We start from the raw sequence: 27,324 nt of genomic DNA on the forward strand, positions 1-27,324 counted from the left end.
GCTATAAACAATATACATCTATCTTAAAGGCTTCTCACCCATTTCTCTTGTGGATGGAGCCATCTGGTTGGGAGGTGGTAGAACCATGCTGCCATCCCTGAGGCTGTGGTTGGAGGCTTCATTGCTGGGCTCTGCAATTTTATGCTCTGTGGTATTATGCATGGCATGAAGAGTTGCTAGGAGGAGTGTGGCAGCAGCTTATGTGGCCAGTTATGCACCCTTTATTCCAGCAAACGAGCTGCCACTGCTACCTCTCTCTGATGGAGAGGGACGGTAAATGGCCTTTCCTTGTCATTTCTCAGACACCAGCATTACTGGGCCCGCCCTGCAGGTGGAAGCTAGCTCACTGCTGTGGCCACAGGATGTCTTTTGAATTGACCCTCATTGAGAGCCCGGTGGCAATATTTTGGGTATTGTTGAAATAAGAGAAGTGGATTAGAGAGAGTAGGATGCCTGGAGTTGTACAACACCCTTTAATGGGTTTTCCTCTTGTGTATCAGAGGAGGGTAGAGCAGGAGACAGTGGTGAGTCTGCAGAGAGAGCAAACTTAGAGATTTTCTCAGGCTACTGGAGCCTGGAGGGAAAAACCTTAAATATCTGGTAAATAAAGTCTGATTTTTATTGTGTGTGTCTGAGAGACTTGCATAGATCAGGGAGTACGTGAAAATAAATGTCAGTTGCCAGAGAAAGAATAGATCAAACAGTTTATTTGCATTTCTGATGAGTTTGGTGAGGAAGTGTATAGCACTTAACATTTGGAAGGCAGACAAAAGGTTTTGTTGTTGCTGTTATGTTCCTTTTGAATTTTAGATACATAATGCGATTTTTTTTCTGGCCAATGCTCCAGGCAAAATTGATGTCTTTCCAGTTTCTAAAACCCATCATATTTATGAACTCTCTGATACTCTGTCTGAAACAGTTGTGCTCCTGTGAAGTTGAAATCTCTCTCCTGCCTCTATTCACAGCAGACGCACAGAACTGATCTGGGAATTTTCTCACTCAGGATTCCCAAAATGAGCCCTTTCTCAAATCTTGACAAACGTGCAGCCGAAGCCATTGTTGCAGTTATGGCTCTGTGCCTGCTGGGCAGGGATTTAATGGCCAGGAGAAGGCAGGGGAAGGCCCTGCTCTCTGCTCCAGCCAGGTGGTAATATGCATTCTCAAACTAGCTAGGAAAAGGTTCTAGATTCCTCAGTGAATATATTGCTGAATCCCACTGATTAGCTTTTCCCACTGACAGACATTCAAATCTTTGTTTTTGGAGCTTCCTCTGCAGACTTGGTGTAAATTTCAAAAAAAGAAAAGAAGGCTATGAAGCTTAAGACAGGCAGAGACAGTTGGCTTCCTACCTAGGCATGCTTCAAACTCACTATATGACCTTGGTAAATTATTTAACTTTAATGCATGCTTGTTTTCACATGTGTAAAATGAGAGAGTATCAGACTAGATCATGGATTTGTTTCCCCTCTTTTTCCCCTTCTCTCTCGAAGAGTAGAACCCTTTAAATTAAATCTTTTATAAAAGTTAAGTGGCCGGGAGCTGTGGCCCATGCCTGTATCCCAGCACTTTAGGAGGCCGAAGCGAGTGGATCACCTGAGGTCGGGAGTTCAAGACCAGCCTGACCAACATGGAGAAACCCTGTCTTTACTAAAAATACAAAAAATTAGCCAGGCATGGCGGTGCATGCCTGTAATCCCAGCTACTCGGGAGGCTGAGGTAGGAGAATCGCTTGAACCTGGGAGGCAGAGGTTGCGGTGAGCCGAGATCATGCCATTGCACTCCAGCCTGGGCAACAAGAACAAAAATCCGTCTCAAAAAAAAAAAAATACGCAAAACAGATTAAGAGCAAGGGAGGGACATAGCAGCCAGTTCACTCTCAGTGTGGTGTCTGAAGCACCCTTTGGAACCCCTACAGGCTTTTCAGAATTCAGTTTGAGAATCACTGGAAGCTTCTCTCTGCAATACGGCATATTCCCTCTCTGAATGTTTCCAGTGAAATGTTGTGGTCACCTAGCTCAGTGTTATAAATAGTCATGTACCTGTAACTGATCCTCCTGGATGGCTAGCTAAACCCCTACAATGTCAGCTCTGGGAGGACCATAACTTTTTCAGCCCTGGACCTTCTGAGTCTCACACAGTGCCTGGCATGTAAGTAGGTGCTTAGTGAATGCTTATTGAATGGATTAAGAAATGAAGAGGGAGTAAAGTTATTCTGGCAGACCAAAGACTGGTGGATGATACACTATGGTGGAAATCTTAGGAGAGCAGGGACTTTGATTTATTTGTTGCTATATCTCTAGTGCCTGGCACAGACAGATTTTGGCTTATTGTAGGAAGTCCTTTAAAATAATTAAAGTTAATACTGGGAATGGATTGCCCCAAGAGGGGATAGAAGCATATATATGGTGGCTATTAATTTTGTTCTTAAAGATTCTGGCTGTCTCTGCTTCTGGGCACATGGTAAGATTGCATTTTCCTGTTAATTTGAAATCAGGTATGGCCATGTGACTTGTTTGGCCAGAAAGTACATGAACCTTTAAGAGTCAGCAGGTGCCTCACCATGTTCTCCCTTTTCCTCTGTTTCAGTGGTAGTTAAGTCTCCAGAAAGTGGCTGCTCCTCCCTCAGCCTGGGTCTGGGATTGAGGATGATGTGGAGCAGAGCTTCTTGCTGACGCATAATGGACATGTAGCATTGATAACAAACTGAAATCTGGGGATTATTTGTTGCTGCAGTGTAACCTAGCATACGTGACTGATGCAACATGTAAAGAACTTAGGATCATACTGGCTGCTGATCAGGATAGCAGTGTTATCCAAGAAGGCCAGTCCTTGCTGAGACAGGGCTTCATGGGGATCAGGACCTGTGTATGAGCACCACATCGTGGCATGTGGCTGTCATTTTGCCTGGTTGGAGAGCTTATTTGGTAATATACTAAGGTTAGTCTTTTAGAGAAGGAACATGAAAACCGAAAGTCTGATGCACTGGCTATAATATGCTGATTTCATAGTTTAGAGAGAAGCAAGTGAAGCTGATAAATGTGTTCAGTGATTGGACAGAATTGTCAATTAAAAGCCAGATAATAAACAGAAGGTGCTTTGTGAGCCAAGAATGAAAGCCAGGGGAGTTAGTGGAATGAATTGAATGACTGTGTCATAGGACTGTGACATGCCAATGTATCCTTCATTGTCCAAGTTAGAGAACTACCTGCTCAATAGACTCCATGCATATGCATGCATGTCATTTAATATTATCCTTAAAGCATGATTTATCAAACACAACTGTATGCTTTTTCTGATGCTCTGAGCATTGTTCCATGCCCTTAGCCAATGGGAGCTCACATGACAGTTTTCTACTGACGTGGCCTGTGAGAACTTCATACTGCAAAAACTCTCAGCCAGTGAGCCCTCCACTGTCCCCACCTTCAGTGTCTTACTCAATATGTGTCCAATTCCCTGCACCCTTTCTTCCTGCCATTTACTTTGTGTCCTAGTGAACAATTTTGACCTTCAGTGGCTCATGTGATTACCCCATTGATCCCTCTTCAATAACACTGGGATCTTGAGGAGAAAAGTTTTATTCAGGAAGCTAAACATGCAAGTTTTAGGGTTACTAGAGGAGGCTTCAAGTAACTAACTAAGAAAACAAACAAAGATCAACCAGTCACTAGGAACTGAAAGCTTTAGCATATCCTGGCAGCCTAAAAGACTGAACAGTGATAAGGAGGCAAAATTTGGGAAACAACAAAAGGAGGCCTGTCTCAGCCATGGAAGTTGAAGAAGATGAAAGTCTTTTGGCTACGTGAGTGCAGAATGGGGAGGAGTGAGTAGGTGTGGGTATGGGTGGGTAGTGATTGGGTGTGAGTGAGTAGTGATTGAGTGTGGGTGGGATAGGTAGTGAGTGGATGTGGGCAGTGATTGGGTGTGGGTGTGGGTGGATAGTGAGTGAGTGTGGGTATAAGTGGTTGCTGAGTGGGTGTGGGTGGGTAGTGAGTAGGTGTGAGTGGGATAGGTTGTGAGTGGGTAGAGGTGTGGATAGGTAATGAGTGAATGTGGGTGGGGTGGTTAGTGAGTTGGTGTGGGTGTGGATGGGTGGTGAGTGCATGTGAATGTGGAGAGGTAATGAGTGAGTGTAGGTGTGAGTGGGTAGTGAGGGTGTAGGTGTGTGTAGGTAGTGTGTGGGGTGTGGGTGGGGTGGGTAGTGAGTGTGTGGAGTGTGGGGTAGGTAGTGAGTGTGTGGGGTGTGGGTGTGTGTAGGTAGTGAGTGTGTGGGGTGTGAGTGGGGTGGGTAGTGTGTGGGGTGTGGATGGGGTGGGTAGTTAGTGTGTGGAGTGTGGGGCTGGTAGTCTGTAGAGTGTGGGGTGGGTAGTGAGTGTGTGGGGTGTGGGTGGGTAGTGTGTGGGGTGTGGGTGTGGGTGGGTAGTGAGTGTGTGGGGTGTGGATGGGGTGGGTAGTGTGTGGGGTGTGGGTGGGGTGGGTAGTGAGTGGGGTGTGGATGGGTGGGTAGTGAGTGTGTGGAGTGTGGGGTGGGTAGTGAGTGTGTGGGGTGTGGGTGTGGGTGGGTAGTGTGTGTGGTGTGGGTGTGGGGTGGGTAGTGAGTGTGTGGGGTGTGGATGGGGTGGGTAGTGAGTGTGTGGGGTGTGGGTGGGGTGGGTAGTGAGTGGGGTGTGGATGGGGTGGGTAGTGAGTGTGTGGGGTGTGGGTGTGGGTGGGTAGTGTGTGGGGTGTGGGTGTGGGGTGGGTAGTGAGTGTGTGGGTGTGGGAGGGTAGTGTGTGGGGTGTGGATGGGGTGGGTAGTGAGTGGGGTGTGGATGGGGTGGGTAGTGAGTGGAGTGTGGGGTGGGTAGTGAGGGTGTGGGTGTGGGAGGGTAGTGTGTGGGGTGTGGATGGGGTGGGTAGTGAGTGTGTGGGGTGTGGATGGGGTGGGTAGTGAGTGTGTGGGGTGTGGATGGGGTGGGTAGTGTGTCGGGTATGGGTGGGGTGGGTAGTGAGTGTGTGGAGTGTGGGGTGGGTAGTGAGTGTGTGGGGTGTGGGGTGGGTAGTGAGTGTGTGGGGTGTGGATGGGGTGGGTATTAGTGTGTGGGGTGTGGGTGTGTGTAGGTAGTGAGTGTGTGGGGTGTGGGTGGGGTGGGTAGTGAGTGTGTGGGGTGTGGGGTGGGTAGTGAGTGTGTGGGGTGTGTGTGGGGTGGGTAGTGAGTGTGTGGAGTGTGGGGTGGGTAGTGAGTGTGTGGGGTGTGGGTGGGTAGTGAGTGTGTGGGGTGTGGGTGGGGTGGGTAGTGAGTGTGGGGTGTGGGTGTGTGTAGGGAGTGTGTGGGGTGTGGGTGGGTAGTGTGTGGGGTGTGGGTGTGGGTGGGTAGTGTGTGGGGTGTGGGTGTGGGTGGGTAGTGTGTGGGGTGTGGGTGTGGGGTGCGTAGTGTGGGGTGTGGGTGTGGGTGGGTAGTGAGTGTGTGGGGTGTGGGTGGGTAGTGAGTGTGTGGGGTGTGGGTGTGTGTAGGTAGTGTGTGGGGTGTGGGTGGGGTGGATAGTGTGTGGGGTGTGAGTGGCGTGGGTAGTGTGTGGGGTGTGGGTGGGGTGGGTAGTGAGTGTGTGGGGTGTGTGTAGGTAGTGAGTATGTGGGGTGTGGGGTGGATAGTGAGTGGGTGGGTGTGGGTGGGGTGGGTAGTGAGTGTGGGGTGTGGGTGTGTGTAGGGAGTGTGTGGGGTGTGGGTGTAGGTGGGTAGTGTGTGGGGTGTGGGTGTGGGGTGCGTAGTGTGGGGTGTGGGTGTGGGTGGGTAGTGAGTGTGTGGGGTGTGGGTGTGGGAGGGTAGTGAGTGTGTGGGGTGTGGGTGTGGGTGGGTAGTGAGTGTGTGGGGTGTGGGTGTGTGTAGGTAGTGTGTGGGGTGTGGGTGGGATGGGTAGTAAGGGTGTGGGGTGGGTAGTGAGTGTGTGGGGTGGGTAGTGAGTGTGTGGGTGTGGGGGGGGTGGGTAGTGTGTGGGTGTGGATGGGGTAGGTAGTGTGTGGGGTGTGAGTGTGTGTAGGTAGTGTGTGGGGTGTGGGTGGGATGGGTAGTAAGGGTGTGGGGTGGGTAGTGAGTGTGCGGGGTGTGGGTGGGGTGGGTAGTGAGTGTGTGGGGTGTGGGGTGGGTAGTGAGTGTGTGGGTGTGGGTGGGGTGGGTAGTGTGTGGGTGTGGATGGGGTAGGTAGTATGTGGGGTGTGGGTGGGATGGGTAGTAAGGGTGTGGGGTGGGTAGTGAGTGTGTGGGGTGTGGGGTGGGTAGTGTGTGGGTGTGGATGGGGTAGGTAGTGTGTGGGGTGTGGGTGGGGTGTGTGGGGTGTGGGGTGGGTAGTGAGTGTGTGGGTGTGGGTGGGGTGCGTAGTGAGTGTGTGGGGTGTGGGTGTGTGTAGGTAGTGTGTGGGGTGTGGGTGGGGTGGGTAGTAAGTGTGTGGGGTGTGGGGTGGGTAGTAAGTGTGTGGGGTGGGTAGTGAGTGTGTGGGTGTGGGTGGGGTGCGTAGTGAGTGTGTGGGGTGTGGGTGTGTGTAGGTAGTGTGTGGGGTGTGGGTGGGGTGGGTAGTAAGTGTGTGGGGTGTGGGGTGGGTAGTAAGTGTGTGGGGTGGGTAGTGAGTGTGTGGGTGTGGGTGGGGTGCGTAGTGAGTGTGTGGGGTGTGGGTGTGTGTAGGTAGTGTGTGGGGTGTGGGTGGGGTGGGTAGTAAGTGTGTGGGGTGTGGGGTGGGTAGTGTGTGGGGTGGGTAGTGAGTGTGTGGGTGTGGGTGGGGTGCGTAGTGAGTGTGTGGGGTGTGGGTGTGTGTAGGTAGTGTGTGGGGTGTGGGTGGGGTGGGTAGTAAGTGTGTGGGGTGTGGGGTGGGTAGTGTGTGGGGTGGGTAGTGAGTGTGGTGTGTGGGTGGGGTGGGTAGTGAGTGTGTGGGGTGTGGGGTGGGTAGTGAGTGTGTGGGGTGTGGGTGGGTAGTGAGTGTGTGGGTGTGGGTGGGGTGGGTAGTGTGTGGGGTGTGGGTGTGTGTAGGTAGTGTGTGGGTGGGGTGGGTAGTGTGTGGGGTGTGGGTGTGTGTAGGTAGTGTGTGGGGTGTGGGTGGGATGGGTAGTAAGGGTGTGGGGTGGGTAGTGAGTGTGTGGGGTGTGGGGTGGGTAGTGAGTGTGTGGGTGTGGGTGGGGTGGGTAGTGTGTGGGTGTGGATGGGGTAGGTAGTGTGTGGGGTGTGGGTGGGATGGGTAGTAAGGGTGTGGGGTGGGTAGTGAGTGTGTGGGGTGTGGGGTGGGTAGTGTGTGGGTGTGAATGGGGTAGGTAGTGTGTGGGGTGTGGGTGGGGTGGGTAGTAAGGGTGTGGGGTGGGTAGTGAGTGTGTGGGGTGTGGGGTGGGTAGTGTGTGGGTGTGGATGGGGTAGGTAGTGTGTGGGGTGTGGGTGGGGTGGATAGTGGGTGGGTGGGGTGGGTAGTGTGTGGGGTGTGGGGTGGGTAGTGAGTGTGTGGGTGTGGGTGGGGTGCGTAGTGAGTGTGTGGGGTGTGGGTGTGTGTAGGTAGTGTGTGGGGTGTGGGTGGGGTGGGTAGTAAGTGTGTGGGGTGGGTAGTAAGTGTGTGGGGTGGGTAGTGAGTGTGTGGGTGTGGGTGGGGTGCGTAGTGAGTGTGTGGGGTGTGGGTGTGTGTAGGTAGTGTGTGGGGTGTGGGTGGGGTGGGTAGTAAGTGTGTGGGGTGTGGGGTGGGTAGTGTGTGGGGTGGGTAGTGAGTGTGGTGTGTGGGTGGGGTGGGTAGTGAGTGTGTGGGGTGTGGGGTGGGTAGTGAGTGTGTGGGGTGTGGGTGGGTAGTGAGTGTGTGGGTGTGGGTGGGGTGGGTAGTGAGTGTGTGGGGTGTGGGTGTGTGTAGGTAGTGTGTGGGGTGTGGGTGGGGTGGGTAGTGTGTGGGGTGTGGGGTGGATAGTGAGTGGGTGGGCGTGGGTGGGGTGGGTAGTGAGATGTGGGTGGGGTAGGCAGTGTGTGTGTGGGTGTGTGTGAGTAGTGATGATGTGGGTGGGGTAGGCAGTGTGTGTGGGTAGTGATGAGATGTGGGTGGGGTAGGCCATGAGTATGTGGGATATGGTGGCAGTCAGTCAGGGAATGTTCTCTGTGTTGTGTGGGACTGAGACGTGGGTAGATAGTGTCGGATGTGGGTTAAGGTAGGTAGTCTGTGGGCTGGGTGGTTGGCTGTGGGCTCCCACTGTTTGTGCCAATGACATCGGAGCGCTGACTGCCCTGTGCTATGACAGATGGTTTACTGCTGCTCCCCTTCCTCTAGCCTGTTGCCCCTGCAGGCATGGCCAGGGTCTCATTTATAGTTTTGTCCTGGTGAGGAGCACAGTGTCTGGCTCAGGTTGGGTGTTCCCTAGAGCTATTGGGTGAAAGACGGAAAGAACACGGTGATTCTGAAGACGCTCAGCAGGTACGGGAGAGGCCTGACTCTGTAGTCACAGCAGGAAGGAAAAAGTATTCGGTTATTTAGTTTTCCATAACCTCAGCCTGAGCCAACAGTATACGATGGCCACCAAAAAGATCCTTAGCTGAAATTATGGTGTCTAGAATGAGGAATGGAACTCCTGTTCTTTTCTGCACTTCAGGGGAAGGAGACACAATGTGAGAAATGCATGAGCCAATTGGAAATTATTTAAAGAACCATGGATCATTAGCCCCAAGGTGTGTCTAGTCCAGAATTTCCCAGTTAGCCGTCACTGCATCCACTATACCAGAACCTCCAGGGGACCTTATAAATGCATATTTCCAGGCCTCATCTGCTGAGTCAGAATCTCTGGGGTGAGGCCAGAGACTTGCTTTATCCCCCATATTTTACAAGGCTGTTGTGAGTTTCCCGCATAAGGAGAAGATCTGGGGTTTGACTTGAGTTTTTGAGTCAAGAGACTGCACCTGGTAGCCTTCTCTCCATCAACCCAAAAGATGCAGGGAGCTGCAGCCAGGTCCTGAAGCAAATGGGAGAAATGGGATGTAAGACCCATCCTTAAATACTCGAAGAACTGCCCTTCGAAAGCGGATTTGGCTTCTGCATGTCCCTGGGGCAGGATGAGGACCAGTGGGTGCAATTGTGGAAGAGGCTGCCTTTGGGAAATTGTGAGTGTTCCCTGTCTTAGAAGCCATCATGCCCAGGCAGGCAAGAGCAAAGGCCCTGGGCTGGAAGCAGGACTGGCATGTTTGGTTGGTCATAAAAGTACTTCATAAAATCTGCTCTTCCGGTTCCCTCTGCCTGGGCTTTGCCTTCCCCTGCTCCTCCCCACCACCCAGGCAGGCACGTGGTTTGCTCCATTGCCTCCTTCAGGACCACATTCAAAGGTATCTTTCCCCTACGCCTCCTCTGACCATCTTGTTTACAGTTGTAATACCTCCCCTTGTTCTTTGTAACCCCCTTTTCTGCTTTTCTCCATGGCACTTTCTACCATCTAATACACTCTAAATTTTACTTTTCTATTTCGCTTATTATCTGTCTCCCCCACTAGATTATAAGCTCATGAGGGCAGGGTTTTTGTTTTGTTCATTGTCTGCCTTACACCCTGCTGTATTGCCACCAGCTAAGACAGTGCCTGATGCATGCCAGTTACAAAAGAAACATTTTTGAATGAATAATATGGATGTCTCATTTGACCTTGTTAGTAACCCCAGGAGGAGGAATTGATATCTTCCTTTTATAGATAAGAAAATCAAAGATTAGAGATGATAATTTACTTTCTCAAATTCCCCTTGCCAGGATTTGCTTGCAAATCCTTTCTTCTTTATTTTTTATTATAAAATCACATATTTAGAACATTTAAATAAAACAGCCCTGAAATGAAAGGAAGAGAAAACCACCCAGAGACAATTATTATTAACATTTTAGTATTAATATATACAAAGAGTGAGTGTCTGTATAAAATTTTATGTCATAATACAACCAACCATTTAGTGGTATACTTTTTCACTTAAGAATACATCATTAAAAATTAAACATGCCAATAAATGTATTTCTGCACCATGACTTATTAATGGCTACATGGTATTCTATCATACAGATGCACTGCAATTTATAGAACCCAGTGTTGGCTACAAAGATTATTGCTAATTTTTTTCTTATTTTAAGCAACATTAAAGAGAATATATTCATAAACTTTGTTTACATATATCTGATTATTTTATTTAGATAAATACTTAGAAGTGTGGATTTGCTTCATTTCAAGGGTATGCGTATTTGTCAAGTTTTATTGTTGATTACTTCCTATAAGTCACATACTTCTCCAGGAATACATGGGAGTGCCTATTTTCCCTCATTCTCCCCAAAAGTGGTATGAGTACACTGATTATAGATACCATAACAAGTATACTATATGCTGGTTATAAATAATATCAAAAACCTTTAATAATAGTCAGAACCCTTAGTCTTTAGTACTTTTCCACTTAGAAAACATTTTTATTTTCTTTAGATTTATAAATAAGTAATCAAACAAATTGCTGTTCTACTTTGCTTTATTTATTATGATGTTGCACATTTTTCTTTGCCTTCCTTCCTTTGTAAATTAACCATTTGTTTCTTTGAATTGTTCATTATTTCGTATTCATTTTTAAGAGCTTTCAATGAAATGCAAGAATTTTCTGCATTCTGTTTTTTCAAGGTTTTTTTTACTGTTTTTTTTTTTATGTTTACTGACATGGTAAGCAATTTTTATCTATCCAAACCTATCAGTCTTCGTCTTAATTATTTCAATTTTGGGATCTTGTGTGGAAAACCCTTTCACTACCTCAAATTATCTAAATCTTGACTCGAATTTTCTGCTTTATATTTCATCTGTAATTTACTTTTGTAAATGGCAAGAAGTGGGGCTAACCTTTTACCAGTTGATTAACCAATTATTCCAGTAGTATTTTAACTAACAAAGTAACACATTTATGTTTATTGAATAAACCATTATTTTCTCGTTGAGTTGAAAGGCCACCTTTAAAATATATTGACTGTTTATCTATATTTGGGTCTGCTACTTTCTATTCTGTTCCATTGATTTATCTGTCAAATTATAATAGTAGGAGCTTTGTATTAAGTTTTCATATTTGGCTATCCAAATAGATTTTTATTTTGACCAGAATTCTTAGATAATTAACTTAAAGCAAATAATTACTTAGTGTTACCTTTAACATGCATGGCCTTGCCCCATAAAAATGAAAAAAAAAAAAACTTCCAACAAAACATAAACAATAGCAAAAAATCTGCCTTGTGGATTTTCTTTATGGTTACTGCCCATTTAGAGCCTTACTTATATAAATTTTCTTTTAGCTCTCTTTTTGGCAGGCCTCGGTAAAAGCAGATAAATTGGAACTTGTTTATCTAGTGTTTTTACCTTATTTTAAAATTAGTACTTATTTTAAAAAATTAAGAAAAGTACATAAAATAACCCAGTAGACATCCATATACCAGTGAAATTAAACGGATGTTAATGTTTTGTCATTTTTGCTTCAGTGTTTGTTTTTAAAGAAAAGAATATGATATAGTTCAAGTCCCACCTGCCACTTCTTTTGTTTTAATCACCTGCTACTCCCTGCATTGGTGAGAGAGGATTTCCACTCTAAGGTTACCGAGATGACTGAACACTTGACACCAACACTGAGCAGATGAGATGGACAGTGATTTATTAATTGCCTGTACTCACAGGAGGGCAGGGGGAGGACACCACAGGCCACACAGGGCCACACGGGAGCTGCACTTAGAAACAGAGGGAACAAACGGGCTGTGGGAGGCAGCCTTTGCTGTATCAAAATGGGGAGGTGACCCCTGATTCCCACAAGAGGATGTGATTGGCTTGTTTGAATATTTCTGAGGGCTGGCAGGGAACCAGAAGCTGCCACTTGGGGTAAGTAGAATCTGTGCCTGGTCCCTTGATAAGAAGAGTGGTTTGACTAGGGTACCTTACCTGCAGGAGTAGAGAAACTTGCAGTTTGGCCATTCAAGGGCCTCCTGGTTTCACCAGGTGTCAGGGCAGCACATCATATTGGGCCTTAAATGTAGGCCTCATACCACATCTTTCCTGCCCCTCCCAGAAACCGCTATCCCAAACCTGGTATATTTCATTTCCATATAGATTTTTGCATTCTCCTTTTTATGTATACATCCCTAAATAATCTATTTGAGGTTTTTTTTCCAGTTACATCAATGATATGATAGATCCATTCGCAACTTTTTCCATGCATTCTTAAGTTTTTGAGGTTTATCTTCAAATTTATTGTAAGTAAATTCATTCATATTAGCTGTTGTATAATATAAACTATGTGGATAAACTCATTTATTCCCCCACATTATTTTACTATTCAAAAGTGTTTGATAACAGTTTTGTCTCCTTGTGAACCTAGGTGCATGCTTATCTAGGGTACCTCAAGGTAGATCTGGGGGGGCAATAGGTTTTGATTATCTTGAGCTTCAACTGTATTACCAAATTGCCCTCTAAAGTGATTCTGCCAATATTCATCCCCACCAGTAGCATATAAAAACTGTTGGCCTGCATATTCAGCAATCCTTGGTGTTATATTAAATAAAACTTCCAAAAAATTGTCTATTGAATTTGTGGCTCTATCCCTGTTTTCATCCCTAATTTTGTGAAGTGCTGTATAATGTGATGCGTAACGTGAGCTCTAGACTTACAGTGTATAGTTAAGGCCCGGGTTCACACATGCCTTAGGCTGTGTGGCCTTTGACAAGTTACTGACCTGCTCTGTGCTGGAGAAAATTCAGCCATAAAATTAGTATCATATTAGTTCCTATTTTGTAAGGTGATTTTGAGGATTAAATAAGTTAATCATTATAAAGTGTTTAAAACCTTTCTGGCACATAGTAAAGTTCTCCATAAATGTTACCTATGTTAATGTTGTTCCATTATTTATTCATGTCTCTTTTGTTTTTTTCTTTATCATTCTTGCCAGAGATTTCCAATTTTGTTATTTCAAAGAAATCATTTAGGTTTCATTGATGGTAATGTTTATTTGTTTTCTACTTCACTAATTTTTCTCGTAACATTAGTTGCTTCTTCCATTTTCCTTTGTATTTACTATACTGATTTTTTTCCCACTTCTAGAGTGGGATGCTTAGCTCATTGATTTTCAACCTTTTATTCCACTATTTGTATTTATTACTATAAACTTTCCTCTAATGATAGCTTTAACTATAGTTTATAGTTTTGATATGTAGTATTTTCATTACATTTAATTATAACCATATTCTAATTTTTACTATGATTAGTTTTTTGACCTATGGCTTATTGAGACCTGTATGTTTAAATTTCCATGTGTTCAGGTGATATCTTTGGGTATACATTTGTTAATTTTATTACTTTATTGTAAAAAAAATCACTGCAGGATATAAATTCATTTTTTTAAAAATTTGTATCATAATATGTGGCCAGCATTACTTGAAAAGAATGTGTATTCTTGGGTCCAGGTTCTCTATATGTATAGATCAAGTGTGTTAATTGTGTTGTTTTAGTATTTTTATATCAAATGTATTATTTTCTTTGATCACTCAGTTTCTTGAGAAAGATATGTTAAAATCTCTATGCATTATTGTGAATTTCACATGTTTCCTAGAAATTTTGTTAATTTTTGCTTCATGTATTTTTAAGGCTATATTATTGAGTGTCGATATGTTCAGGATTGTTTTCCTGGTGAGTTGTTTTTATTTATCATTTTTGCAATAATTATTTGTATCCCTAATGATTTTTAACCTTAATATCTTTATTATTTATGTTAATATAATAATAATGTTATAGCTCACACTTATTAGAGTGCTTATTGTATGCAAGGGACTATTACATAAAACAAATCATATAAAGTAGATACTATTATCATCCCCATTTTGCAGATAAGGAAACTAAAGTACAGAGAGACCTATAATGTGCCCCAGGATAATAACTAATAAGTGCTCCAACTAATAACTAATAAATCACATAGCTTATAAGTAGAACAGCTTGTATTTAAATTTGGGCAATTTGGCTCCAGAGTTTAGAATCTTTAACTGTGATGCCATTTTGCCTGTAACAAACACTAACAATACTCTGATTTAGTTTTGATTGATAAATCTTATTTCATCCTTATACTTTAAATCTTTCTGTGACAGTATTTTTTTTTTTTTTTTTTTTTGAGACGGAGTTTTGCTCTTGTTGCCCAGGCTGGAGTGCAGTGGCATGATCTTGGCTCACCGCAACCTCCACCTCCCAGGTTCAAGTGGTTCTCCTGCCTCAGCCTCCCAAGTAGCTGGGATTACAGGCATGTACCACCACCCCTGGCTAATTTTGTATTTTTAGTAGAGATGGGGTTTCTCCATGTTGGTCAGGCTGGTCTTGAACTCCCAACCTCAGGTGATCCACCCGCCTTGGCCTCCCAAAGTGCTGGGATTACAGGCGTGAGCCACCGTGCCCAGCCTGTGATAGTATTTTTAGGTATATCTCCTATAGGTAGTCTTTGCATTTTATTTTAATTTTTAAAAATCCGGCTTGAGAGTCATAGTCTTGTAACTGGTAAGTTTAAGCTATTTACATTTATTGTAATATGATGTATTTTGAAATATTTCTGTCATTTTATTTGTGATATTAATTAGTTATACTTTGCTTCTTTATTTCTCTTATTTTCTACCTTCTCTTAATTGACTGGGTTTTATTTGTTCCCTTGTTTTTTCTACACTGGTTTAGAAGTCCTGCATTAAGTTGTACAGATTCTTCCTGCTCTTTTAATAATTACTCATAACTTTTTTCTAATATGAATATTTGACTTAAAATTTAAATTTATTTAACATCTCTTTCCTCTTCCAGATAACATAGTAATTTAAAAGTTTTAATTCTGATCACTTCCTCTCCCATTAAATTATTCATTAACGGTTTTATAGAGTTGATACATGATTAGAATTAACTATATGTTTATCACCTTATTTCCTCTGGATTCACTTTCTTTCCCTCTGAAGAAGCTTCTTTATAGTTTTTACAATAAGGAATATGAGTTATAAACTCTGAAACTATTTCTTTATCTTTACTTCTGAATAATAGTTTACATGGTAATAAAATTATCTGTATATTATTTTTTCAGTATTTTAATGATTTTATTTCTATTTTTTAGTCTACAATTGTGTTCTTAAAAATCTGCTTTTAAGTTTATTCTATTTTAGGTAATTCAATTTTTTAGGCAAGTTTTTCTTTTCATTTCTGGTATTCTTTAGTTTCAATATGATGTGTTTAGGTATCTAAGGGTGAGTTCATTATTTATATGTTTTATTTAGTATTTATATCACTCCTTGAGTTAGAAGATTCATGCTTTCAATTCTGGAACATTCTTATATATTATCACTTTTATCATCTTTCTGCCATTCTCTTTTCTCTCTCCTAGAATTCCAAATAGATATTTGCTGAAACTTATCCTTCTATGCTCATGTCTCTTAAGCTTGATTTAATGGTTTTTGTTGTTGTCATTGTTGCTGTTTTGTTTTTTGAGAGAGTCTCACTCTGTCACTCAGGCTAGAGTGCTGTGATGCAGTCTCAACTCACTACAACCTTTGCCTCCTGGGTCCAAAAGCTTCTCATGCCTCAGCCTCCTGAGTAGCTGGGATTACAGGTGCATGCCACCATGCCCAGCTAACTTTTTGTATTTTTAGTAGAGACAGGGTTTCACCATGTTGGCCAGGCTGGTCTTGAACTCCTGACCTCAAATGATCCACCCACAGCCTCCCAAAGCTCTGGGATTACAGGTGTGAGCCACTGCCCCCGGCCAGTTTCATGTCTTTTATCTTTGTATCTCTTTGTGCTGCATTCAGCTAAATTCCCTTAGACCTATCTTCCAGTTCATAGACTTTCTCTTTATTTAGATCTAATATGCTATTTAATGCCACTGTGTTTTGTATTTTAATGGTTCTTTTTCTATTAGTATACTTCTTTTCCAGATCTGTATGTACTTTTTTCATAGTGTCTTCTTTTATTTGGATTTTCTATTAATTTTATGCCTTTACTTATTTTAAGTATATTTGTATCTTCTTTAAGATTGTGGATTCATTTTTTTAAGTTCTTGAAGTTCTAATCCTGCTGGTGATTTTGTGTCTGCTGATTCTTACTCATTGAGTAGTATTTTCTCTTGTGTGTTGTAATTTTTAAAAATATAATTCAACCTTAAGGTGGATTCTTTTCTCTGTGGTGCTTCTATGCACCTTTGATTGTCTTGAGTACTTTTGCTCTTGTTTCTGCTTGCACCCATGGACATTAGCAGCATGGAACTGATTTTTTACATTAATTTCTTAGCTCAAGAGTTCTTGCACACCATGACAACATAAATTTGGGCCCCAAAATATTTAAGACATTGGCCTTGTTTTCCATTTCTAAGGGGTAATTTTTTACTTTATTTAACCCAGAGCCCAGGCAGAGGCTGACAAGTGTCCTTGTTTACTGTGCACCAGATTTTTTTCATCCTTTCACATAAAGCTAGAGAATAGTCCTTCAAGGGTCCCAGCTTTATGCAGACATCTGTGTTTCCACTCTCCATCTCATGGAAGGCCTATCCTAATCTACCTTAGAAGGACCATCCCCTTTACTCTTAGGGCAGCCACAGTGCCAGCTCTCCTGTCTACCTCTGTGATTTTCAATCTCTTCTCTATTTCTGGAATCTGGGCATTTAGCTTGCTCTCGCAAGTTTAGTTATGCCCGTTAAGAAAAAAATTTGCACCTTATCCAGCATTTTGAGGTGTTCATAATCAGAGTTTTTCACATTCTCTAAGCTTACTTTCTTGCCAGATCTGGAAATTGCTTCATAATCACTTGATTTCTTAACCAAGGGCTTTGCCCTAGGGTTGAGCTCTGCAGGTATACGTCTTGAGAAACAGAAGTGTAACCCCTTCCCAACTCCTTGCTGCCCTCTTTAGCAATTTTTTTGTGGAAGATGGCTATCTCTGGGAGAGAAAGTGTTCCCCCTTAAGTTTGAAATTTTATTAGAGGTGACACAAACAATGTAGAAATTCTTAATCACAAATTTTATATTCCTAAATTGATAGCTTCCTTTTATAGTTTCACCAAATCACAGTAGCAACCACCATCCTAAAACCAGAAGCAAGACAAAATTCAAAACAAGCAGGCCAACACCGACGCAGGAATTACATGAATACTGCAGATGAATTCTCTTGCAGTGTGCTTTCGTGAGCGTGAAATGAGAACATTGTGGCTGTTATATCTCTGCACTTTATTTCAGTTTTTGAAAGATCAATATATTTTGGCGTATTGGAAAGGTTTGATAAGAATACTTTATAACTGAGTTTTGCTAATCCAGTTCAAGGTATAGGTCATTCATTTTGGGGCTGTTGGTAGCAGAAGGGAAGATTAGATTTCTAATGGAGTTGGCGGAAATGAAATTCAGAGAGCTTGTCTTTTGTCCAAAGATTCAAGCAGCAATACTACAAACTATATCCCTAAATCATCTCTCTCTCTTTTTGCTCTGCTTTGATTAACATTAGATGCCAAGAGTGTGAGCAGTTGAATATGCGTAAGATTGTGAAAGGGTGGGTATTCATTTTAGCTCTGTAGACTGGACAGCAACAACATTTATCATGCCCAGAATGTGGCATGAGAAATGAACAAGGTGCCACAGGGTAATGGGAAAAAAAATCAGGCATCTGGTTCTGCCCTTTCCCAAAGCTACAGACTATTACCTAGTGGAAATACCTATGGGTTAGGAATTAGAGGAGCCTGGAGTTCTTCCCTTCGCTGTATACGGGTAGGAGGTTTTGAAAGGGGCTAAGACAATATGGATCCCCATCAGCATATCCTGTAGGTTGCAGTGCTCATCTTAACCGCAGGCTTGCTCTGCTCTAACACCCACTTTGTCAGTTCCCAGCTCTCATTTACTACAGAATTGAGTTCAGACTCCCAGCCCAGAGTTTAGTGTACGCCCTATCTTAGTATGTTTGTGTTGCTATAACAGAATACATGAGCCTAGGTAATTTATAAGGAACAGAAATTTACTTCTCATAGTTCTGGAGGCCGGGAAGTCCAAGATCAAGGTGACAGTTTCTGATGTATCTGGTGGGGGCATTTTTGTTGCATCTTCACATAGCAAAAGGGCAAAAGGGCAAGCTAGCAGAATGCTGCACAAAGCCTCATTTTATAAGGGCATGAAACCCATTCGTTAGGGAGGAGCCCTTATGGCCTAATCACAATCACCTGGGATGGTTTTTTAAAACCTATTGAGACCTGGCCTCCCCTACCCTAGACCAGTTAAATCAGAATTCCTGGGAAGGGGTCTTAAAGCTCCTACTTCTTAAAACTATCACACTGGCAACACCTGAATCTTGAAGGGACACAATCAAACCATAGCACTCCCTATCTAAATTGTTTGTCCAGCTCCACCTCCTTCTCTCCATCCCTACCAGACATACAGACTCTTCTCTGCTGCCCTGTACCGTCATGCCTTCTGCCCTCTGCCTAGAGTACCTACCCTGTCCCTTTTCTCCAGACCATCAAACACTCTCCTCCTCTTTAGTCTTTGCGGCCACTGCAGATGGCACCTTCTCTGTGAAGCCAGCTTTACCTTTTCCCCATGGCTGGAATTCATCTCCCCCTTAATCGGGTTCCCAGCTCCATGTTTATGCTCCTCTGGCACTTGACAGTCAGAACTGGCATTCTTGCAGACATTTATGAAAACAGCCTAGGGGTCAGGAACCCTGGGTGCTGGGGACAGTTCTGCCACTAGCTCTACATGTGCCTTTGAAAAGTCATGTTACTCTCTGGACCCCAGTTTTCTTGACCATAAAATGAAGGGTTAGGCTGGAGTTCACTGTGGTCCCATCCAGCCCGCTCTAAAGAGTGTTTTCTTCCCTTTACCTTTCTCAGCTGTGCCTAGCCCAGTCTCATGCACATTCTGGGTGCTCAGAAACAAGTTTTAGTGGGGGCTGGACACCTACAGAATCTTCAAGGACACATAAGGCAGACGCACAAAGTAAGAGTCACATAGTGAGGAGGGTGTGCTGTAGTTTGGATTGGCGGGCGACGAGAGCACCCCCATTAATTCTGAGTGAGCAATTTCAACCTCTGGCTTTCAGAACTTTTCATGGAATCAGTTTTCTGAACTGTCTTCCTATTAAGAAAAAAAAAAGCTGAATAATGAACCCCACAGCCAATTTGTTATTCCCCTCTGAGGTCGTGTGCAGCCTAGACAGAGGCAGTAAATCATCAGTCTACTGAAGGTCCATGGGAGCATGTGGTTGAGGATGAAGCTTTTTATAATGAGAAACTAAAAGTCTTTAAATAAGTTGAAAATGTAAAACTTGAGAGGCCAGAATCCTGCTTTAGGCAGGCGTCTCTTGCTCTTTGTACAGAATAGAGTCATTTTTCAAAAATACTCCTTTTTTATAACCTGCAGAGGGTGCTGTGAGGCATGAAGCCACTGAGACTGCTAGAATTCCCATTGCTACAGCTGTTCCATGAGTGACAGCTGTTATTTGTTGAATGCCTGTCACATGGGAAGCTCTTTATTATTAAGTGCTTTACATATGCTTGTTAATTAAACCCATTGTTACAGATGAAAAAACTGAGGCAGGGTGTGGGAGCTGTAAGTAACCTATCCAACGTCACATAGTGGGCAGGACTGGAGTCTGAGCCCAGGTCTGTGGGCCCCTGTCGCTCCTCTCTACCGTTAGGCTTCAATGCCTTTCACAAACCTCATCCCTCCGACTTATTAAATGGGGCTTCTTGGTCCCAAAATCTGGAGGCCCATGGTTCAGAAATTTGGGGTGGCTTTTAAAACTCCTAAAGACCTGGACCCCTCCTAGGAATTCTGATTTAACTGGTCTAGGGTAGGGGAGGCCAGGTCTCAATGTTTTAAAACCATCCCAGGTGAATCTTACCTGGTTGAAAACTCCTGCGTCATAAGCGCTTTAGCCAAGGCACAGGCGGAGGGCTGTTGAGCACCACGGATGGAACAGAGGAGACTCTGGGACCTGGCGAGGGACTGGGGCAGAAGGGCTGTTCCAGGAGCCGGCGTGGGTGAGCAGGACTGCAGGAGGATGTGGGCAGCCGAGGCAGCAGGCCTCCAAGCAGACGGGTCTGCGGGAGACACAGGGGAGGGGAGGCCTGGGCTACGGTGTTGGCTTGGGCAGTCAGTTGGGCCCGATGGGGGCCTGATGTGCTGCAGGCAATCCCCAGTCTGGCCTCATGATTTTCGGATCTCTGCTGCTCACCGGCTCCTCCTGCCAGCTTCCCTGCCGCGCTGGGCATGGCTGTTCCTCAGCAAGGAGCTCTGAAGCCAGGTGGGATGGAAGTCCTGTGATTGGCCTCTCAGAGTCTTTGCGGAGCTTTTCCACATGGGGGTGGGGGTGACAGGGTGCTGCTAGTGGCTGCGTTTGCAGGTCTTGTTGGCAGGCAATGTGCGGCATCATGGGGTCAGCTTCCCAAACGCCAGAGAGGGGTGGATTTGTTGACTGCTTAGCCCCCAAAATATGCATGGAGATGTGCTGGGATGTTAACGTTTAAACCCTGAGGACAGAGCTAAGAGACACTTCGGAGAGAACAGAGCTAAGAGACACCTAGGAGAGAAAGAGTGTGGAGATTGTGAGTGAGCCTGTGTATGTGGTGTATACGCGTTTGTGAATGTGTGTGTGTGCAGAGGTGTGAATGTGTTTGTGGATGTGTGGGAGCTTGAGTACTTGTGTGAATTGTGTGTACACATGGGTGTGTGGAAGTGCGACAGCGTATGTGTGTGCAGCTGTGTATGTGTAGGTCTGTGTGAGTGTCTAGGTGAATGTGTGTGTGCTTGAGAGTGTATGAATGTGTTGTGTGTATGTGCATGAGCGTGAGTCTGTGTGTTTAGGTCTGTGTGAGTGTGAAGCTGGGAAGCTGTGCAAGTGTCTGGATGTGTGTGGATGAGTGTGACTGAAGCTGTGTGAGTGTGTCTGGGTATATGTATGTCTCTGAGTCTGCATGACTGAAGCTGTGCAAGTGTGAAGCTGTGTGAGTGTGGGTGAGTCTGTGTGTTGTGAGTGTGTGGGTGAGTCTGTGTGTGAGTGTGTGTGGGTGTGAGTCTGGGTGTGAAGCTGTGTGTGGATGTGAGTCTGAGTGTGAAGCTATATGAATGTATGGGTATGACTGGGTGAGTGTGTGGGTGTGGGTGTGTGTGAGTGTATGGGTGAGTCTGTGTAGGTGTGAGTCTGGGTTAGTCTGGATGTCTGGATGAGTCTGTGTGTGTGTGTGGGTGTGTGTCTGGGTGGGTGTGGGTATGAGTCTGGGTGTGTGTGTGTGGGTGTCTGGATGAGTCTGTGTGGGTGTGTGGGTGAGTCTGTGTGTGGGTGTGTGTGTGGGGGGGTGTGGGTGAGTGTGTGAAGCCGTGTGCGTGTCTGTGTCTAGGTGAGTCTAAGTGTGAAGCTCTGTGGGTGTGAAGCTGTCAGTGTGTCTGCATGTGAGTGTATGGGTGAGTCTGTGTGAGTGTGAAGCTGTGTGAGTGTGTGTAGGTGTGTCTGGGTGAATCTGAGTGAAGCTATGTGAATGTGTCTGCGTGTGAGTGTATAGGTGAGTCTGTGTGAGTGTGAAGCTGCCCTGGCACATATGTGCATGCACATATGTGCCAGGGCAGTTTGCTCAGCCCCCAGAGATTCCAGGCGGCTATTTCTGCCTTGCTCTTTGACCAGATCCGGCTTCAGACTGTGATGCGTTATGCTCTGAGTGGAGTTTCTCTAGCCTCCTTTTCCTCATTTCTCTTGAATAGCTGGGGAATGTCCGTGCCCCCCTCTCTGAGCTGTTGCTTAAAATCATGTAAGGCCTCAGCACATAGTAGGTGGTCAGTCCACAGTGGCTCCTCCACCCCTCATTCACTTCTGTCAGTAGGCGGTGGATGCTTGTCCTCCTGGCATGCGATTGAGCCTAGTGCCCCTTCAACAGCGTCAGAAGACCTGGGTTGGAGTCCACTTGGGCCCCTAACCCCAAACAGGACCCCTGGCAACTCATGTCACCTCTCTGGATTATACAGCTACTTCCTCTCTGAGTTCCTCAGTTTCCTTATCTGTAACATGGGGGTACTCTTCCTGCCCTACACAGTTGTTTGTGTGGTCAAATAAGGTAGACTGCTGAGGGCTTCATGCTGGAGGCTGGATCCTGTTCCACTGCTACAGAGCCTGGAAACAGATTTTTCAGTCCATCTCTGCTCTTGCTCTTCTTCCTCTCTGGTTCTCGTTGGTGCATTGTAGGAAATCTGGGTGCAGTTTCTCTATGATAACTGATCATTACATGCACCTGTGCTGCACGTGTGTCCATGCACCTGTTTCTATCCACAGACCTCCTACTTTCAGTTTTGATAAAACATAACTCAGGCTTACCATATTTGTTTGTACTTCTTTTATTCACTTCAGGAGACACTGGGCCTTGGTTTTCCAAATAGGGTTTTTGACCTGGGATTTCCTTTGCCATGCAAAGTAGGATAGAAAGTTGAGAAATCTTCCCAGAGAAGCAAAGTGTTGGGTTTTCCTGGGAGGTGCATGGTAGGACACACATGGGATTAGCTTGGAAGTCCTGAAAGGGCTTCGTGTCACCCAAACGATAAAATATATGCATGAGTTGTAGTTGCTGTTCCCAAAATTACATTCACTGGTCCTGTGCTCTGATATCTACACCCATTCATTTACTTGAGACCCCTTGTGACAGGCTGTCCCCACCTTTAACAAGCCAGAACATTTGGACACAGAATGCTTCCATCAGATGGATTGGAAGGCTGGGGCGGGGTGGGAAGAAATGGGTTTCCTGGTGACTTGTTCTGGGCAGGAACAGAACCTCTCAAGGGTTTGTTTCCTTTTCCTTGCAAGAAAATGCAAACCACTAGTCTCTGCATATCCCTCCAGACATTCATGGGAGAAACCAGGCTAATGTTTATAGAAGCCTATTGGGAGTGGCTGCCTTCAGGATGGAGAGAAAGCTCATTACCTCGAGCTGCTAAAATTTAATCCAAAGAAAATATACTATTCCCTTAGAAAATGGGTTGGGTACATGTGAACTGTGTTAACTTTAAAATCAACAAATCAGTTATCAAAATACTAATTTTCTAAGCAGTATGCGACCAGGGAAATGAACACATTGTGTAATTTGATGTGTGTCTGTAAGTCTTAGAACCTGCATCTATGTTTATCAACTAAGGGCTTCACCTTCTCTAATGAAATTTTGTTAAATGTTTGGTTTGGTATTTTTAATTTTACCATCCAAGATCTGTTAATGTAGTGTTTTTGTTCAATTTCAAGGTAAAGTTTATTATTGTTTGGTGCTTACAAAATAACAAATGCTCATTGTAAGAATTTTAGAAAAGATGGGAAATAAAAAAAAACCTATAAAAATAACAGTGGTTGAACAGAAAAGGGCATGAGGAAACTTTCTGGGGCAATGGGAACATTCTAGTTCTTTATAGGGGCTTCGGTTTCTACACAGGCATACATAATTGTTGAAACATCCGCCAGTGCACCCTTAAGATTTGTGAACTTCATTGTACGTACATTTTACATTAAAAGAAAATCTGTGAACAGTTTTTGAATTGGGTTAATGATATGTATGATGAAGTATTTGGAAGAAGTGTACAGATGTCTGCAATTTACTCTGAAGTGAATCAAAAAAATAAGAAAGCTTGATGATGAATATATGGATAGATATGTAATAAAGCAGATAAAGTAAAATATTAATGGAGAATCCAGATCTTGGGTATATTAGTGTTCATTATAAAATTCTTTCAACTTTGCTGTATATTTGAAAACTTACATAATAAAGTATTAGGGAAGAGAGATTACTAATTCAGAAAAAAATCCATATTTACAATCCGAACTTACCACTATTAGCATCTTAGTGCACATTATTTTCTTTCATTTTTGTTTTCAAGAATGCATAATTTTATACCATTATGATCTTATACAGATTTATTTTCATATTTTTTTCACTCAATATTATAGTTTTGTTATGAAAAGTCTTCATTATGTAATTTCTAAATTGAGGTATTATTTATGTACAGTAAAACTTACACTTTCTAGTTTAGAGTCCTGTGAGTTTTGACAAATGCCTACAGTCATGTAACCACCACCACAACCAGGATGTAGAACAATGATATCATTTAGGAAAACTTCTCTGTGCCCCTTTGAGGTCAACCCTCCTCCTCACATCCAGGTCTTGGCAACCACTGATCTGTCTTCCAGAATGTCATTAAGATGGAATCATGCAGTGGAGGATGTACCTTCTGACTCTGGCTTCTTCCACCCACACACGATACATTCGAGATTCATCCACGTCCTTGCATGTACTAGTGGTTTGTTCTTTTTTGCTGATGCGTAGTAGTCCATTGTAAGAATGTACATTAATGTAGTTTCAATGTTTGTAAAAATTCATGGTATATCATAACATGTTTATGTATTCTCCTATTTGGATATTTAAGATGTTTTGCTTTTTCATTATTACAAGTGCCATCATAGTGAACACCTTTAAGCATAATTGTTATCAATCATTAAGGTAGATTCCCAGGAAGGGAATTACTAAATCGAATGTTATGAATATTTTTACTGTCCTTATTACATTTTTAATCATTAAAATGTTTTTCTTTGTATTTCTTTATATGGTTTATAAGAAGCTTGACTTCAAACTCCACTGGTGTTTATAATCCTCTTTTCCTCCTCTCTTTCTCAATATTGCCACCACAGAACTGACCTGAAGTTTCAGTGTAGTCTGAGAGCTCTTCAAGTAATAAATCATGGAGACCAGTCAGGAAACTTCCCTCTTCTTGGTGAAGATCTTGGAGGAACTGGACAGCAAGCAAAATACCGTTTCTTATCAGGACCTGTGCAAATCTCTCTGTGCCCGGTTCGACCTGTCGCAGCTTGCCAAACTGAGAAGTGTGCTCTTCTACACAGCTTGTCTCGATCCCAATTTTCCAGCCACGCTATTCAAAGACAAGATGAAATGCACTGTGAATAACCAGCAATCAAAGAAAATCATGGTGGCAGCAGATATTGTGACGATATTCAACCTGATCCAAATGAATGGCGGGGCTGCCAAGGAGAAGCTGCCCACGGGCCGCCAGAAGGTACGCAAGAAGGAGGCATCCTTTGAATCATGTAGGTCGGACACAGAGATCTGCAATGCAGCTGAGTGTGAGCCCCTGAACTGTGAGCTGAGTGAGAGGTCTTTCAGCCGGGGCTACCCCACCAGGCAGTCGTCCAAGTGCCGGAAGATGGACTGCAAGGACTGCCCACAGTTTGTCCCTGCCTCTGAGCCTAACTTCCTGTTGGGAGTTAGCAAAGAGGTGAAAAACCGCGCTGCTTCCCTGGACAGGTTGCAGGCCCTGGCTCCGTACTCTGTGACCAGCCCTCAGCCCTGTGAGATGCAGAGGACCTACTTCCCCATGAACATCGAAAACGAGTCCATTTCAGACCAGGACTCCCTGCCCATCAATCAGAGCATCAAGGAGACCTTCATTTCCAATGAGGAGCCATTTGTGGTCCAGTCCTGTGTCCAGAAAAGGAATATCTTCAAAGAGGATTTTCACAATTTGATGGCAGTGTCCCCCAGTTTGGTTGGCCCCATCAGCAAAGCAGAGAATGAGCACAGGGAACCCCAGAGTCGAAAGGAACCCCACAAGCCACCCTTCTTCAACCACAGCTTTGAAATGCCCTATAACAGCCAGTACCTGAATCCGGTGTATTCCCCGGTTCCTGACAAAAGGCGAGCAAAGCACGAAAGCTTAGATGACCTTCAAGCCTCTACATATTTTGGGCCCACTCCCGTGATGGGAACCCAAGAAGCCAGGCGCTGTCTAGGGAAGCCCAACAAGCAGACTCCCTGGCCAGCCAAAAGCTGGAGCCTAAACACAGAGGAAGTTCCTGACTTTGAACGGTCTTTTTTCAATAGAAATCCCTCCGAGGAGAAGCTACGCTATCCAAATGCCAGTAGCCAGACTCCCAATTTCCCAGCCCCAGATAGGCGCCCAACTTACCTTGTGCCAAAGGATCAACAGCCAATTCTCCCCATTGCTTATGCGGCAAAACAAAATGGGCTCAAATCTAAAGAGATCTCATCCCCTGTTGACCTGGAGAAGCATGAACCAGTCAAAAAGTTTAAAGACAAGAGCATTAACTGCACCAGTGGGCAGCTCAGCTCAGACACCAGTAGCGTGGGCACCCAGACCGAGCACGTGCTGGAGCCCAAGAAATGCAGAGACCTGTGCACCTCTGGTCAGGGCAAGTACAGTGACAGGCACACCATGAAGCACTCAGACGATGACTCAGAAATTGTCAGCGACGACATCAGTGACATTTTCCGATTTCTTGATGACATGAGCATCAGTGGCTCTACGGGAGTGATACAGTCGTCCTGCTACAACAGCACAGGGTCCTTGTCTCAGCTCCATAAGTCAGACTGCGACAGTTCCCCTGAACACAACTTAACCAAAATTGCCAATGGGGTCCCCAACAGCAAGGGAGACAAGGGCAACCGGCCTGAAAACACCCACCACTCGGAAGAAGAGCTGAAGACCAGTGTGTGCAAACTGGTGCTCAGGATTGGCGAAATCGAACGGAAGCTGGAATCCCTGTCGGGTGTCCGTGATGAAATCTCCCAGGTCTTGGGCAAACTAAATAAATTGGACCAGAAAATGCAACAGCCTGAGAAGGTGAGTGTGCAGATAGATCTGAACTCCTTGACAAGCGAGGGTCCGTCTGATGACAGTGCCTCTCCCCGGATGTTCCACGCACACACTGGCTCCCACGGACCAAAACTAGAGAACAACCCTGACTGGTGCTGCTCTGATGCTAGCGGGAGCAACAGTGAAAGCCTGCGGGTCAAGGCCTTAAAAAAAAGCCTCTTCACCAGGCCATCCTCTAGGTCCCTAACAGAGGAGAACAGTGCCACAGAGTCCAAAATTGCCAGCATCTCCAACTCGCCCAGAGACTGGCGCACCATCACTTATACCAACCGTGTGGGCCTCAATGAGGAGGAGATAAAAGACACAGGCCCAGGAGATAATAAAGACTGGCATCGGAAATCTAAAGAGGTAATTTAAATTTAAGTTCACATAATCGGGCACCAGCTTCATCATAGCCCTGGTGTATTTCAAAGCCTTGAACATGGCGTTAAACAGGCAAGAGGCCTGGCCTCTGTGTGCCAGTCATCCTTCCAGGTTTGGCAGGGTTTTCACATGGGAATAGAGAGGACAACATAGGCAGGTCGTGTGTTCCACCAGGTTGTCCATCAGCTAGAAGGAGCACATGCTGCGATGTTGCTGACAGCAGAACGTAGGGTTGGGATTCATTAGACAGGTGGTGTGAGAACAGATTTTCATAGAATGGGGAATGTATCAGAGCAGGCAAGCATCACCAAGG

The 27,324-nt window shown here is 44.7% G+C and overlaps 1 protein-coding gene and 1 long non-coding RNA gene across 15 annotated transcripts in view; one reads left to right on the forward strand and one right to left on the reverse strand.

Annotated features, from left to right (window-relative positions):
• The window catches only part of MINAR1 (membrane integral NOTCH2 associated receptor 1), a 58,214-nt gene that overhangs the window by 20,082 nt on the left and 10,808 nt on the right, over window positions 1–27,324 (forward strand). For 8 of the 12 annotated variants that reach the window (XR_010151445.1, XR_010151442.1, XR_010151443.1 and 5 more), the window contains exon 1: window positions 24,699–26,996. Coding sequence is in view for 3 of the 12 variants with exons in the window: in XM_001154012.7 (XP_001154012.1) it covers window positions 24,699–26,996 (2,298 nt within the window). In the remaining 9 variants the exon portion in view is untranslated. Of the gene's footprint in view, window positions 1–19,901; window positions 20,245–24,150; window positions 24,252–24,648; window positions 26,997–27,324 lie in introns of those variants that run through there. The other 4 variants (XR_010151446.1, XM_054667079.2, XM_063794265.1 and 1 more) reach the window with 4 other exon arrangements.
• Window positions 24,050–27,324, reverse strand: part of LOC104002394 (uncharacterized) — a 336,523-nt gene continuing 333,248 nt past the window's right edge. For all 3 annotated transcript variants that reach the window (XR_010151447.1, XR_008539368.2, XR_008539371.2), the window contains one exon: window positions 24,050–24,887. This is a non-coding gene — a long non-coding RNA (uncharacterized LOC104002394). The remainder of the gene's footprint in view (window positions 24,888–27,324) is intronic.

Source organism: Pan troglodytes, chromosome 16 (assembly GCF_028858775.2).
Source record: "Pan troglodytes isolate AG18354 chromosome 16, NHGRI_mPanTro3-v2.0_pri, whole genome shotgun sequence".
Lineage (NCBI taxonomy): Eukaryota > Metazoa > Chordata > Mammalia > Primates > Hominidae > Pan > Pan troglodytes.